Here is a 14,039-nt window from a genome sequence, read left to right on the forward strand (position 1 = left end):
GTCTCGTGTGAATGATCATTTCTCTAATTACCACAATCAGTTTTTATCAATGTACCGATCAAGCCACTCCCAATGATTTCATCTCGAAAGGACAATGAATAATTATTGCTTGAGCAACATATTTCCCACGATGGAATTATCGTCAGGCTATTAATCACAATATATCTCCAATAATTTTTATTTCACCATTGAATTATTTTTCCCGTAAATAGCTACGGTCTATTAGTCATCTAATGACACTATTTACGTCAATTCCTGGGGAATTACCGTCAGCAGAACAAACCATTGATAAAACATGTGTACTTAGGCAGCGCTAGTTAGTTCAACTTTTCATGCAATTAAATAAAAATGGTAATCGAAATATTAAACATGGAGAAGAAATCTTCAACCCGTCCGGAATAAAAATATTTTAAAAATTTGAGAGAGCTGGAATTAAATGAAAGAAAATTAATGATCTTTATTTACGATGATGATTATCGTGAATAAAAATGTTCAATAGCTTCTTTGATATTTAGTCTCTTGAAATAAGCGTTTTTTTTTTCTTCAAAAGTCGAGGGCAAATATGATGAAAAATTACCACGTGGAATTATTTCTGTTTGCGAATTTCTTTATGAATTGAATACACGATTGATTTATATGATTATCCCAATTGACCCTGACCCAGGGAGAGTAGGATTCAGCCATATAAAAAGCAATAATTAAGAGACGGGTTATTGGTTGAAGGATGGGACATAACTACATCTACGTGTGACTAATACAACACTACAAAAGAGAAAACAAAAGTATTGTACAGTAATTAGACAGGATGAAGATTGATTGGAATTATTCATCATTGGTTTGATACACTGGGTGAATCATGCATTTTTCTCGTGTTTCTAGCTTTGCGAGTCCCATCAAGCGGTCAATTCCAGGTTCAAGTGGATGTTGTAACAAAGCAATATAATTTTCCTCCATTGATTTTTTTTTTCGTTGTTTAGAGGTACCTCGGACCAACTGCCCTCTTGCCAAGTAAAGTCACAGGGTAAACGCTGGCACGGCCTCTGCGATCTTGGCCTCGCTAGCCCGAGTCTCGAGCACTGCTCGTCCTCTACCAGTTCCTCATTACCTCCTGTCTTCACGATACACTCCACCTTTCGCGTTTTTATCCCACCGCCGCATGATTTTGAACACTGAAAGTACAGTTTATTTTCTCCCTGTTTTTTTCTTTCTTTGGAGACTCTTGACGTCTGGATCGAGGAATTTTTCAAAGCTCATTTGGTCATTTTGTTAATTCAAACTAACTGTGTGAAGAGGTAGTTATCAATTCCGCAATTTATGCAATTAAATATAATTTTTAGTTCTTAAGAATTGAATTATTAAAAACTGTGAGAACAAAATCGGATATTATGCAAATTCCACGGAGAATTCCGCAGTAATTTTCAGATAAATGACATTGAATCCATTTTCACGAAAAATAAGCTTACAAAATTTGAAGCACAATAATACATTCACTTGAATTTCACAAACAAAACAGAACAATTCTTAAGGATAAAAAGTTTGTCACAATTTTGAAAATGTATTTTCTTATTCATGAATTACGCCTTTCCATTAATGCAAAAATTTTTTTTTCATAAAAAAATGATTTTGTTTTGTATTATAGAAATAAACAACAATTTTTCCCCAAAGGAACTAAAGATCGAATCAGACCTTTTGAAAACTTCCCGATAAGTTACGGCCTTTACTGTCCTTTTTGTCAATGGTTATTGATTGGAAAAATCCATGGGTGGGAAATTTAATAGAATTCTAATAGAATTTTCCCAGAACTCCATTGAAATAGCAACAGAATTTCGTAGAGGAACCATCACATTTTCTATATTTAATTCAATTTCATTCCTTTGTACGTGACATCAAACAAATACAGAACGAACAAAAAATCAAACTCTCCCAAAAACTCACAGTAATCCCACCCTGATGAAAAAAATTGAATACTTACTGGAGTCCAATGGGAGACGCGCCATCTCCTGGGCAGATTACCCTTGGAATTAGGATTATGATTTCTTTGTATCACGCAAGGTGCCTTCCGGCATTTTTTTGCGTGCTTGGGTCTGTCCATACTGCATTCCTTATCTGGAAGGGTTTCACCTCTTTGACTCTGGCATCGTACCTGACGATGCTGGTAGCCTTCACCACATTCCACATTGCACTGAATAACCGACAAAATATTTGGAACAAGAAACCAACAGGGTTATTATATGATGCCATGCTGTTGACCCCAAATGGGCTCTCGAAAATTGGAGTCCATCGTTTTTTCAATCTTTTTATACTCACCTGACTCCAGTCGCCGGTATTCCAGAGAGGACAGGCGTGTCTGTTGCATGGCAAAGTGCTTGCTGGACGCTGACTAGAATCGCAGTAATCGTCTCGAGCAGCTGTGTGGGTCTCTATCGATGTGCACTGAACTATTCGGTGTTTAAAGCCACCGTTGCATGATCGTGAACACTGGAATAATCGTTTTGTTCTTCGGCATAAGTCCATTACTTTTTTTTACGATATTCTAACAATGTTCATTACGCATTTCAGTCTGTATCCACTCAGAATAGAATAAAGAGAGAAATCACTTAATGAAGAAGGAAATGGCTGATTGAAATGAAGAAATCATGTCTGCTAAAAAGCAATTCCCCCTTAAACCCACAAATTAATCAGATAGAATTACCCATTCAGCTACTCCCCGATCACCTAATTAAATTGGCCCCTAAATTATTCATGAGTGGGAGGAAGAAATCCCCGACATCGAAAATAAGAGGTATACAGGGCTATAGCTAATTTGTTTCTTCATTAAAATGATAATGACTTGATTATTTCTTCAATAATTCTGAATGGAATGGAATGAAAAATACCCTCAATTCACTCTTTAGAATGAAGGAATCAGGCTTTCTAAAAATAAATTCCCCCTTAAACCTACAAATTAATGTAACAGAATTAGCAATCCAGCTGCCCTCCAATCATCTAATCAAATCGTTCTCTAAATTATTCATGAGTTCGAGAAAAGAATTCTCGAGCCCCAAAATTAGAAGCATAATGGTTTCAAGTTTATTCACCTCTCCGAAATTTCCATTTCGCCAGATATATCCAGGATGGAAGGTGATTCCATTGCTGTCTACTTCATTCTCTTCCTGGGAAGGCTCCCCATGAAGTATATTGGTATAAACCACGGGAACACTTGTCTAATTGAAAAAAATTAAAGACCATTAAGTTCTCAGAATGCTCATATTAATGGATGAAAATTCATAGCACTTGTTGAATAAAAAAATAACAGATGAAAAAAAAACTCACGACAGTTGGACAAACATCCATTTTACAGGTATCGAAGTCGTCTGGTTTCTCAGAAATAGCGCATTCATCGCCAGTTGAGCCGTCTGCACTCAAGCAAGCGACTTTTCTTCTTCGAGTTCCTTCACCGCACGTGACCGAGCACTAGAAATTCAATAGCCGATTTAATTTGGGTCGATCGATGGCACGTGTTCCTCCAGCGGCTCTCGTTTATGAGAAAAATCAAGAATGAGAGATTCGATGATAAAAAATACTTACGGCACTCCATTCTCCCGTAGACCAGCGATGACAGGGTCCAGCGTTGCAGGGTTCCACAACAGCTGGAAGTGGATCAGTGCAGTATAATGAATTGACGACGCGATTCTCCACTTGACACCAAACGAGACGAGCTCGTTCGCCAACGTCACAGCTTCTTGAACACTGAAAATAAAAAAATCAATCAGTATTATGATCTTAGAAAAATGATCACGATTCTAAAGCAAGTTTTCTACTCACAGGAGACCAGTCGCCAAAGGCCCACTGAGGGCAAGCCTCATGCCCACAGGACCTCTCTAAAATTTTCTTTGAACTACTGCATTTGTCGTCAGGTACGGTTCTCCCAAGTGAATCCACACATTTAGCTGTTCTCATCTGGATTCCCCCTCCACAGGAGACACTGCAGCTTTCCCAGTCGGAATAGGACCAGTGGGCATCGTCACAGGGCCCAATGCAAGGCACAATCTCTTTGGGGCGACTCAGGTGCGAGCAGACGCGGGGTGTCACTTGACGAAGAGTTCTATTAGCTGACGTTATGTGAATGTGGACACAACGAGTTGAAACGCTTTGGGTTCCTGGGCCACAGTGATTGGAACATTCTGATCTTGACGTTTCTTGCCATCTGGAGAAGCAATATTAAATGAAAATGTAAAAATAGGATGTCTGAAACCGAATAATAAAGAAGAATTTATCGAATCGATGAAACCGAAGAACCGGAAAATACTTAAGTACCAAAATGAAAATAGCCCAACTAATGATAAACATCATGAAGCCTCTAACGCCCTGATCTTGATGCTCGACGCAACCGAAATGTTATTCCAAAGAAACGTTCAAATAAAGAGGAATGCCCCACTGACTATTACTGACCAACTGGGAACAAGGAAATAATCGTTTGGAAATTGTGGGTCAAAAATAAAAATAGCCGAAATGACTCAACTGTAGAATGCAGTGGCTGTTGCACATTTCTGTTTCTTCCTGTGGACGTTCCTCCGGCCGACAGTAATCGTCCGACACGACGTCTTTATGCTCAGTACTCCGGCATTCCGCTCTACGCTGCCTGCTACCCTGGCATATGTGACTGCACATGGACCAATCACTCAAAATCCAAGTAAAACTGTCCAGTATTTTCTTCGGTACAGTGTACTCATAAGTTATTTGCGGTGGCACGATATCTCCCACCGATAGCACCTTTCAGCAATAAAACGAGATGGTGAAAAATCGAGTTTAGAGATGTTAACTTTAAAGTACTGGGGGGAGTAATTGCGATCGTAAATCATTTGCTAATGGGAGAGATACAATTTTTACTCCACAACACAGTTACTTTACCTCTAAAATTAAATCGAAGTTGATGGGTCTGGAGCTGTTCAAGCGTTCAATTTTTGGGCCTGGGCCACTGTACTCGATTGCCAAACCCGGGAGAACTATAACTTTTCGATGCATCACCATGAAATTACCGTTTAATATGTATTTACCGTTTTCACCGAGTCTCAATGCTGAAAAAAATATTCATAAAATTAATCATTAACATTTGAAAGTTTTTAAACATGAAATTTAGCGGAATTCTTTGAAAATACTCAAATCACATTGTAAAAGAAATGTTTTTTTGATTCATGTAGACATTTTCCAAGTAAAAACTATAAGGCATGAATTTCATTTGATGAGCAATATCTCATTAGAATAACTTGAAAATTTCTATTACAAACAATTTGTCATTTTATTTTAGAACGATTTATTCCTCAAGAAATTTAGAGTCAGTATTTAGAAGTTATTTAAAAAATGGTTTTACCATAAGAAATAAATCTCGTATAACTCACCCAAGTAATTGGTATCATTGGGCAGCCCGCCCCATCCAGTCTGCCTAATATCAATATAACTACTGCCAGCTGGAATCTTAACTACCCTTCTGTACCCGTAAAATCCACTGGCATTGTACGATCCCGTGATTCTCTGACAGGTGCTGTTATTTCCTCGACAAACACCGCAAGTATCCAACTCAGCGGTTGAATTGAGTATATGATCACAGCCCGCTGGTTTGCAGTGTCCCTTGACGCATATATGAAAGGTGTCGGGTCCACATGGTGTACCATCGATCACCTTGTCTCTCAACATATAGTACTGATTACTATCAACCTGACAGTAGAGTTTACATCGCTCTTCGGGTGGAACTGAAAGATAAGACGTCAAAACAAGTCAAATATTATCATCAGTTTTATTTGTCAATTGTTGGAATATGTAAAGAGAAAATATAATTTTGAAAGTACAGACGAAGATTGAATTTATCTATTACAACTGTGATTCAAAGACAATGTTTACAATGCAAATTAGTTGAAGTTCAAAGAAATTTTCAATCAGAATATTTTTACCGTACTTTTTATGTATTTTGCATGCCACTTGACATCATGTGCCAATCCCTTGATGTTCAGGTTGTTATTATTGAAATTGGCGCACTGCTCTTCTCTGAAAATAACAATTAGATGAGTTGAGGACACAACTTTTGATTTTATTCCACTAAGTTGTTTATTTTATGAAAAGCATCTCCAAGGACTTATCTAAATATCAATAAATTTATTGCTATTCTACACGTGTATCATTGTAAAGATGAAATAACTAACCTGAAATCAACAGATCCAGGTGGACACTCTTTAGTTCCACAGCTGCGATATTTGACTCTCTCACCAATGCAGTAATTTCCATCATTCTGTGGCGGTGGATTGTTGCACTCGCGCTCTTTGATCTTGATCCCTCCACCGCATGTTCTCGAGCAACTTCCATAGGGCCCCCACTCACCCCATTGTCCATCAACTGGGGCTAGATTCTTCTTGGATACACATTCACCACGATGACACCACTTGCCATTACCACAGGGTGTACCATCAGCCCAGGGCATGTGTTGTGTGTGACAGTGAGATTGATGGGTCCAGGACGGCGCGGTGCACCAAAGTCTCTTGCACACTGCCTGGCCGGTAACCAACCACGGGCTAAGTTTACCTTGCTCCTTAATTACTAGGATTTTCTTATGACTAGGGGAATGGAGAGAATGAGTCTAGAAATGTGGTTCTTGTTCCGAGATTTTTCAAGGGAGAAGTACTTGCGAGGAACTTCTCTTCCACAAAGTGTCGAGAGGAAAATGTTTTTAGGTATAAAATACGAATTTTGTTGAAGAGAGAAGCATTACATCGGATTTTAGAGGAGAAAATCATGAACTCCATGAGGATTTCAATGAAATTCATGTTTTTTGAGTAACTGGAGGACGAGAATTCCTCAGATGGCTTGAGTTTTTAGTTGAAACATCAATAAATTAACGAAATGAGATTGAAAATTCAATCTATTAGTTGAGAAGGCAAGAATACATTGACCCAAATTCTTCCATTGTTCATGGATTCAGCCCGAAAATTTTGAATTTCTGTGTTTGTGATGTATTTGTGTCTAGACAAAAGCTCCGAAGTTTTTAAAATCCTTTCCATGTATCCAAACTACCTATTCAATTCCCATCTGGAAATAACCGATCACTCATCCCCTTGACAATGCTCCTAATGCCGAATGCATGTATGTCCCACGTCAATCCAAAAATCGGAGAAGTCAATCCCATTTGAATAAAAAATCAACGCACCATTAATCAAACATCAGACTGATATATTAACTCGAACCCCAGGATGATGAACGCACGTGACTTACCATCATTCTCCATATGCGGGCAGATTTTCGAGCCTGCACCAAAGACAAGTTCACACTGGTCATTTTCAGAATAATCCTCACCAGGTAATCGACTGACGATGGATCTAATCATGTTGTTGGGTTCGTCCAGAAGACAATTGGCATAGCCAGCTCTAGAAATGAACATATGAATTTATCACCAATGGGAGGATGGCAATTGCAGAATGTCTAACAAAGGACAGAAGTTGGTGTTGCACGAGGAGGAGAGTCACAGGCACGAGCCACTGTTTCTCTTGACTCGTGGAACCGGATTCCTAAGACCAAGCAACCGAAGGTACGAGCAGTCTTTGCTACACCAGTGTGTTGTATACACTGAAAAAAAGCCACCAGCACGTCTTTGCTCGTTTCTCTCCCTCCTCTGTGCCACTGATACATCCAAGGTTTTAGCGAGTATGAGTTAACGTTTACATGAAATTGCATCCGGTATAACAGATAGGGTAATTTATAGGAACAATACACGTCGTATTATTCAATTAATTTTTCATTAAATTTTTGGCATTATGATGTTAAAACACTGGAAATAATTGCTTGAGCGATAATACCTTTCACATTTTTGGGAATTTTCGATTTTTGAGATATGCAAAAATTGCCAGAATTTTCTCGCTGTTAACGTAAGCTGTATGAATGCATTTCATGACATGAAATAGTACTTTCTAAAGTTGTTATCCTTTAATAGTAAAAAAAACTCTCAACATTGACTATACGAAACAGTCATACGCGATAAAACCCTTCAAATCCTCGAATTTGTGATATCATTGTTCTCAGTTTTCTCCCGGAAGTCTAGTCCCTATCACTCCTCACCACCAAAAAAATGTCCCTTAAAAATGTGAAACAAAATGTTTGAAAGAGAGTATTCAGCTCTCGTAAAACTCACTCGAGAAATTCAGTGACATAGTGACGAGAGCATTTAGACCATTCCCAAGGAAATGTGTTGTCATCCAGCATTCGAGACATCACATTGTGGACACCCGAGCGATTACGGAATTTTGTGCACTTGGAGTCATCATCGTGTGGCATGCTGAATCTACAAAAGAGCATGAGAGGAAAAATCATAACAAAGAGAAACAAAAATTGAATTTATCGTCGAGGGATTTTTGCCCTCGTGGGCGACTATGGCAATGTCACTGGTTGTACATGGGCGTTATCTACTGGAATTTAACTCACACATGTCCAATCTCGTGGGCAATTGTGAAGGCCGCAGCGAGACCATTGTCCTGCACAATTGCGCATGATGATCCTGGCAAACACATTCTTCCAAGTTCGGCTAGACCCAGTGTGTCACACCTCTTCATACGTGGATTGTGACATAAATTTTCCCTACGCACAATTTTCATAATGAGAATATTTCGTAATTGTTTTCCTGTTTCACATAATTTTGTCAAGTGTAAATCATATTTCACTTTACGGTGACAGTGAGCTCCTTCTAATTTAACAACCAAATTTCAATAATTAAAAAAAAAATGACAAACAATATTTCTATTACGCATTATTTTGTATCCAATATCAATGGAAAAATTTCCAAAGCTGAACTATTGCACAAGTATTGACCTATGCACTTCAAGAAATATATTTTCAACGAAAGAATAAATCATATTGGTTATCTCGAAAGATCATAAATAATATAACTTTTCCAGATAATGACCTGAAATATTACACGGAATGTCTCAATCCCTGTAATAATCTTTGATTATGGGATAATTATCCATATTACATTCGTTAAAGAAGTCGATATTTCTTCTGATGACTGAAATACAACTATTCTAACCCCCCGAGGTGATCTGACATTTCGAATGACCCATAATTAGCGACAGGAAATGGCCAGGAGACAGCAAAATGTGAAATCGTTATACCGACCTCGTTAGGAGTAGCGCAGCGTCGTGATGCTCAGGTGATGGCTCGTCTGGATTATTACGTTTCTGCCAGTAACAGAATCTCTTCAGCATATCACCAGCTGCTATTCCATCAGTGTCGCTGCGTTTTGTGCCAAAGATCTCATCGGTTTTTATGATTTTTGTTACGGCAATGCTTATGGGATTGCCAATTGATGGATCTTTGTAGATACGCGATACCTGAAATTGAAACATGAAGTAGTGATAGTTGTTAATGTTAAGATGTGACATTTCATGTAGCACACAGGCTGATGATCTCCTGATAAAATATACAGCTAATTTGATGAGAATTTTTGTTACATTACAGTCGTACTTTAATATTTTTATCGTAATATTAACGTTTCACAAAATTTTCGAGAGAAACTTTTGATAAAAAAGGCCCTCTTGTGCTATAGACGCATGTTATTATTCATTGTTGCACCATTTTCGGTCCAAACGTTAGTGAAAACTAAAGTATGATGATTAATTGTTATTCAAGATTAGAGAAATTTCATTCTGACGCATAATAAATTCTACCTTTCCAGTTTCGTAGTTCTGAGTCTACACAGTACGTTTCAATTTTTATCAGAATGGCCTCTCTCTAATCTAAAATAAAATTTGATCACCTGATATTAGTTTCACCAGATGTCAGAATAGAAACGAGGTAACGATGACTCGCAATACACTCATGGAACGCTAACATTCCATAAAAAAATCGATACTAATTTTTAATTCAGTGATCACACAACAATAAATCGTAATCAACAAAATTCACTTCAATAAAGTCTCAAGTCTCTAATTAATTGGCAATTCAGTGTAATTCATCGCTCGACATTGACATCACGATGGAAAATTCAAAGTATTGAACAATTCTCGTTGTCCCACTGTCCAAAAATTTGGAATTTCTCAGAAATTTCAGTAAAATCTTCAATTTTACGTTTCTCTCCCCCCCACGACCATAAAAATTCTTTCTCCATAATTCAATTTTGGAAAAAGTTGTGCACAGTTGTTTTATTGTTTCCCAAATATTATTCTCATTAGTCTCCTGTGAAGAGCCACGAATTTTGAGAAGCAAGGGGCAAACCCTGTATTTACTCGTCATTATCGATGCTCCGAGGCACATCTTCCCAATATTTTTTTATCAATTCCTCAAGATACTCAGAGTTCTCGGATAATTTAGCCCTCCTCCCCCACCCCCTCGACACCGTGGCGTGTCTCCGAGGCACGTGCAGACGATCATGACTCCACCTTAACCACCGGTTGTATCTCCGCAAAACTGAGGTAACGGCGTGGCGACCGGATCGCCAATTATAATCCAGTTAGAATGGCGTTAACTCGACGTCTCAGAAGCCAACATAAACATCTGGTAGATTTATAATTCTCCCGGTTAGCCTCCGGGTGAACGGAAAGATAACCCATTCACCTCATTGTCCAATGATTTTCATCATCCGACAATTCGGTCGTAATTAGCATAAGTGTCGACTTATATCAAGAACCGGTTCATGCGCATCATCGATTATTGCGATAAATTTTTCTCTCCGCCGAGGGGCGCGGGAGGAGGAGGAGGGGAGGGGGGAAATTGAACGGATTGAACACCAGTGTTTGATTCCATTCACCTTAATCAGTGGATAAGTATCTGCTCACTCCCCTCTAATTTATTCGTGTTAAAGTGAAAAAAAAACTATTTTATTTCTTGTCATATGATTTTTCTCAGCAATCGTGAATGAGGTCGATGTCCCTTGACTCAAGATTTTCACACCCGGTGAGTGTTAAGTGCGTTATATAATGAAAAACATTAACCTTGGGCTTCGCGCGTCCGTTAAATCCCATCGGAAATTTAACTCCTCGTAATTTTCATTCATACCCTGGGCTTTAAACGAAATACAACTTCTCGGAGGTGCATTCATATGATGATTCAATCCTATTAGTTGTTTCCAAGTCACAAGTGCGTATTCAAGATTTTCTCTGTTCCTTCTTGGTTTGCGTAGATGAGTTATTAGATTTTTTTTTTATTTCTATTATTGAGTGGGACGGGTAAATTTTATGGGTGGAGATACCGCGAAGGCGGGATGTTGAGTGACAATGACAGGTGTTATTTGAGATACATGATAATGCTAACGAGGCAGAACGCTCCATTCTTTATGAAAATACTGGAGAGAAGAGAATGGAAAAAATTTTTGGTGTGGAAATAGATATAGTAAAAGAGAGAATAAACGATTGGTTGAAGTAATTGGAAATTTCTGAATGGAACTAAAAGAGTGTTGACGTTTTTCCAATTTTTTTTAATTTTTCGGTTTCAATATTCTTATCTGAAATTTTTATGTATTCGCATGGATTTTTTCGATTTTTTTGTCGATTTGACAAAATAATTATATCAAGATTGTTGTGTATTATTGATTGTCGAATAATATGATGATAAAATCAATGAAACTGAATTTTTCAATGACCGAAATGTCTGAAACGACAACTAATTTGATTTGTTGCAGCTCTTTAATATTGGTGGATGATAATTCCAGTAGAATTAATCAAAAATCCGCTACCGTTATAATCCTTAAATGAAGATAAAAATTATACCGATGATAGGTGGCTGGCAATCAAGGCCTCTCGTCACTTCTGAACATGATAAACATTCGATTTATGTTTCGCATTTACGGGTAACCCAGATACCCATACGTGGGCCCTGTGTGGTGGGCAATAATCTTCAAGTTTGATCGATTTCAGGCCGAAATGAAGGGTAAAAAAATTCAGAGTTAGAGATTTCTCCTCGGGGCCGTTGACATTGAATGAAGTAATTCTATTTTCAATTGAATAGATAATGTCCAGTTTCTTCAGGTGCTCTATTTAGCTACGATAGCTTAACTTCCATGATATCATTAGAGATATCGTTGCAGAAGAGTCAATTGTCCCAGATCATTGTGACCCATTGAGACAAATCAATTTTCCATATTTCTTCGTGGAGAGACTTTTGCAATTTGATCGATTGAAATCGCATCGTTGGAAATATTGACAATGGAATGGACTACTTCCTGGGCAAACTGTTCAGTCTGTTAATTACCGACAGTAAATTGAAAAGTCGAAGACTTTTAATCCACCAGAACCATCGGTTAATAATTTTTCCAAGTTATTCCACAACGACATACTACTCAGCATCCCATCAAGTTACGCTCCAGCACTCCTCACCGCTATGTATTTGCATGTTCCACCGATTAGCAAATCCACATGAGGTACAGCGAGAGAAACAGGAGTTGAGGTAAATAGTGAAAAAAAAAATATTCAGTGTTTACCCATTGCGTCATTTTTAGCATGCACCATGGGTGGAATAAGTAGTAGAGACATTGGTTACACTCGCAGATACTTCTTTCCGTTTCAATTAACGCGTACATCTAAATACGGGTGTTAAGAATTCCATCATTGATAGTTTATTTTGGAGACTACAGAAACGGAAGTGGAATGACGTGGATCTTTTATCATTGGCCACGATCTACAGTCCCACACTATTTCATTCCAGTTGTATCTCATTTTGACGCCTTTTCGAGGTGAATTAAATATCAACTTTATGGCCTCTAATTCTATTTTCAGAAACATTCGATTAACCCGATTATTTTTCACTTACGGTACGTGCTATGAATGTTTTTTCTATCAAGTACTGAATCAGTGAATGTTTCACTGGTGCTAAACTGTACTGAATTGAAATTGCAATTAAAATTTTTCCTCTGACGGAATGCTAAATGAAGCATTTATTGAGCCATTGAAAATTACGGTGTCTGTTCACAAATTACCTCATCCACTAGGTAACACAATAGAATCACAATGTCATACAACTTTCTCTCCATAAACTGTTGAAAAGTTTTGGTTCATATTTCCGGCCGAATTCATGTAAATTTTCATAATATTCTAGTGCCCTAAAACTTCCAGAATATCTTTCACAGCATCAAAAACTTGATAAAAATTCCAAATTTCATTCCAATTAATGCATGATAGGGAATTCAAATTAAAAAAATTCAAATCTATTCCAGAGCTTTACGTAAAATTGGAAAATCCTAATAATTTACAATTTCCATTTTACTGTGCATCGATTTGGGTATCGAAAGTGCTCGGTTAATCGAATAGTGTGTAAAAAAATTAATTGTCCTACCGTGCTCATAAGTACAAGTATGTAGGCTACAAGGCTGTCCCCATGATAGTCCACCATTTTGGCATCAGCAACAACCATGATCTCGATAAAGTACTCCCTCGGCAATGCTCTCCTCGCTCTCCAATTATTGAATCCCTCGTCCCTGTCATCGTCCTCCTCACTTCCCTCAATCCTAAACAACAAAATAATAATCCTTCAAGTCGATAAAATCCAGCAGAGCGCGTGCACATGGACTCGTATCAAATCGCCTGTAATCTAAATTTAATGAATTGCACTCAAGACGTGAGAAATTAACAACCACAAGTGTCTTGAGAGACGAACGCTCCGATAGATCACGTAACCTGATAGTGTCCGTATATCGAACAAAAAATGACTAGAGAACTTCAATAAAGAAAAAAAAAATAATCATTGCGTGTGGCTAATGAAAATTCCAGGTATCAACGACTGTCATCGGCGTTTTGTTTCGCCTGGAAACGTTGAAATGGGCGCGGCCATAAAATAAAGAAGAAAAACGGAGATACATTGGCGCCTATTGCCGGAGACAACTTTTCAACTATAAATTATGATGTGGAATTTTACATGTGGAGAGAGATTGAAATGTCGTGCTGTATCGTTACCAAGTGTGGAACTAAACACTCGAATTTATTTTTATAATACAACGTGAGGATGAAAAACTGGATCACTTGGGCAACATTTCACCCTGGAATGCTGTTTATTATTATTAATGATTGAATTGCGTCAAGTCGTAAAAGTGGCTA

General features: G+C 37.9%; 1 protein-coding gene across 4 annotated transcripts in view; it reads right to left on the bottom strand.

Annotated features, from left to right (window-relative positions):
• Positions 1-14,039, bottom strand: part of LOC135165703 (A disintegrin and metalloproteinase with thrombospondin motifs 1-like) — a 160,497-nt gene that overhangs the window by 5,100 nt on the left and 141,358 nt on the right. For 3 of the 4 annotated variants that reach the window (XM_064127277.1, XM_064127260.1, XM_064127286.1), the window contains 17 exons: positions 13,282-13,453; positions 9,133-9,347; positions 8,443-8,595; positions 8,153-8,302; positions 7,240-7,391; positions 6,177-6,516; positions 5,933-6,021; positions 5,379-5,729; positions 4,891-5,057; positions 4,502-4,752; positions 3,805-4,186; positions 3,568-3,729; positions 3,313-3,453; positions 3,078-3,203; positions 2,308-2,478; positions 1,973-2,182; positions 984-1,169 (listed from right to left, as the gene is read on the bottom strand). In XM_064127277.1, coding sequence (XP_063983347.1) covers positions 984-1,169; positions 1,973-2,182; positions 2,308-2,478; positions 3,078-3,203; positions 3,313-3,453; positions 3,568-3,729; positions 3,805-4,186; positions 4,502-4,752; positions 4,891-5,057; positions 5,379-5,729; positions 5,933-6,021; positions 6,177-6,516; positions 7,240-7,391; positions 8,153-8,302; positions 8,443-8,595; positions 9,133-9,347; positions 13,282-13,453 — 3,418 coding nt within the window. The remainder of the gene's footprint in view (positions 1-983; positions 1,170-1,972; positions 2,183-2,307; positions 2,479-3,077; positions 3,204-3,312; positions 3,454-3,567; positions 3,730-3,804; positions 4,187-4,501; positions 4,753-4,890; positions 5,058-5,378; positions 5,730-5,932; positions 6,022-6,176; positions 6,517-7,239; positions 7,392-8,152; positions 8,303-8,442; positions 8,596-9,132; positions 9,348-13,281; positions 13,454-14,039) is intronic. The other variant, XM_064127268.1, reaches the window with a different exon arrangement.

Source organism: Diachasmimorpha longicaudata, chromosome 1 (genome assembly GCF_034640455.1).
Source record: "Diachasmimorpha longicaudata isolate KC_UGA_2023 chromosome 1, iyDiaLong2, whole genome shotgun sequence".
Lineage (NCBI taxonomy): Eukaryota > Metazoa > Arthropoda > Insecta > Hymenoptera > Braconidae > Diachasmimorpha > Diachasmimorpha longicaudata.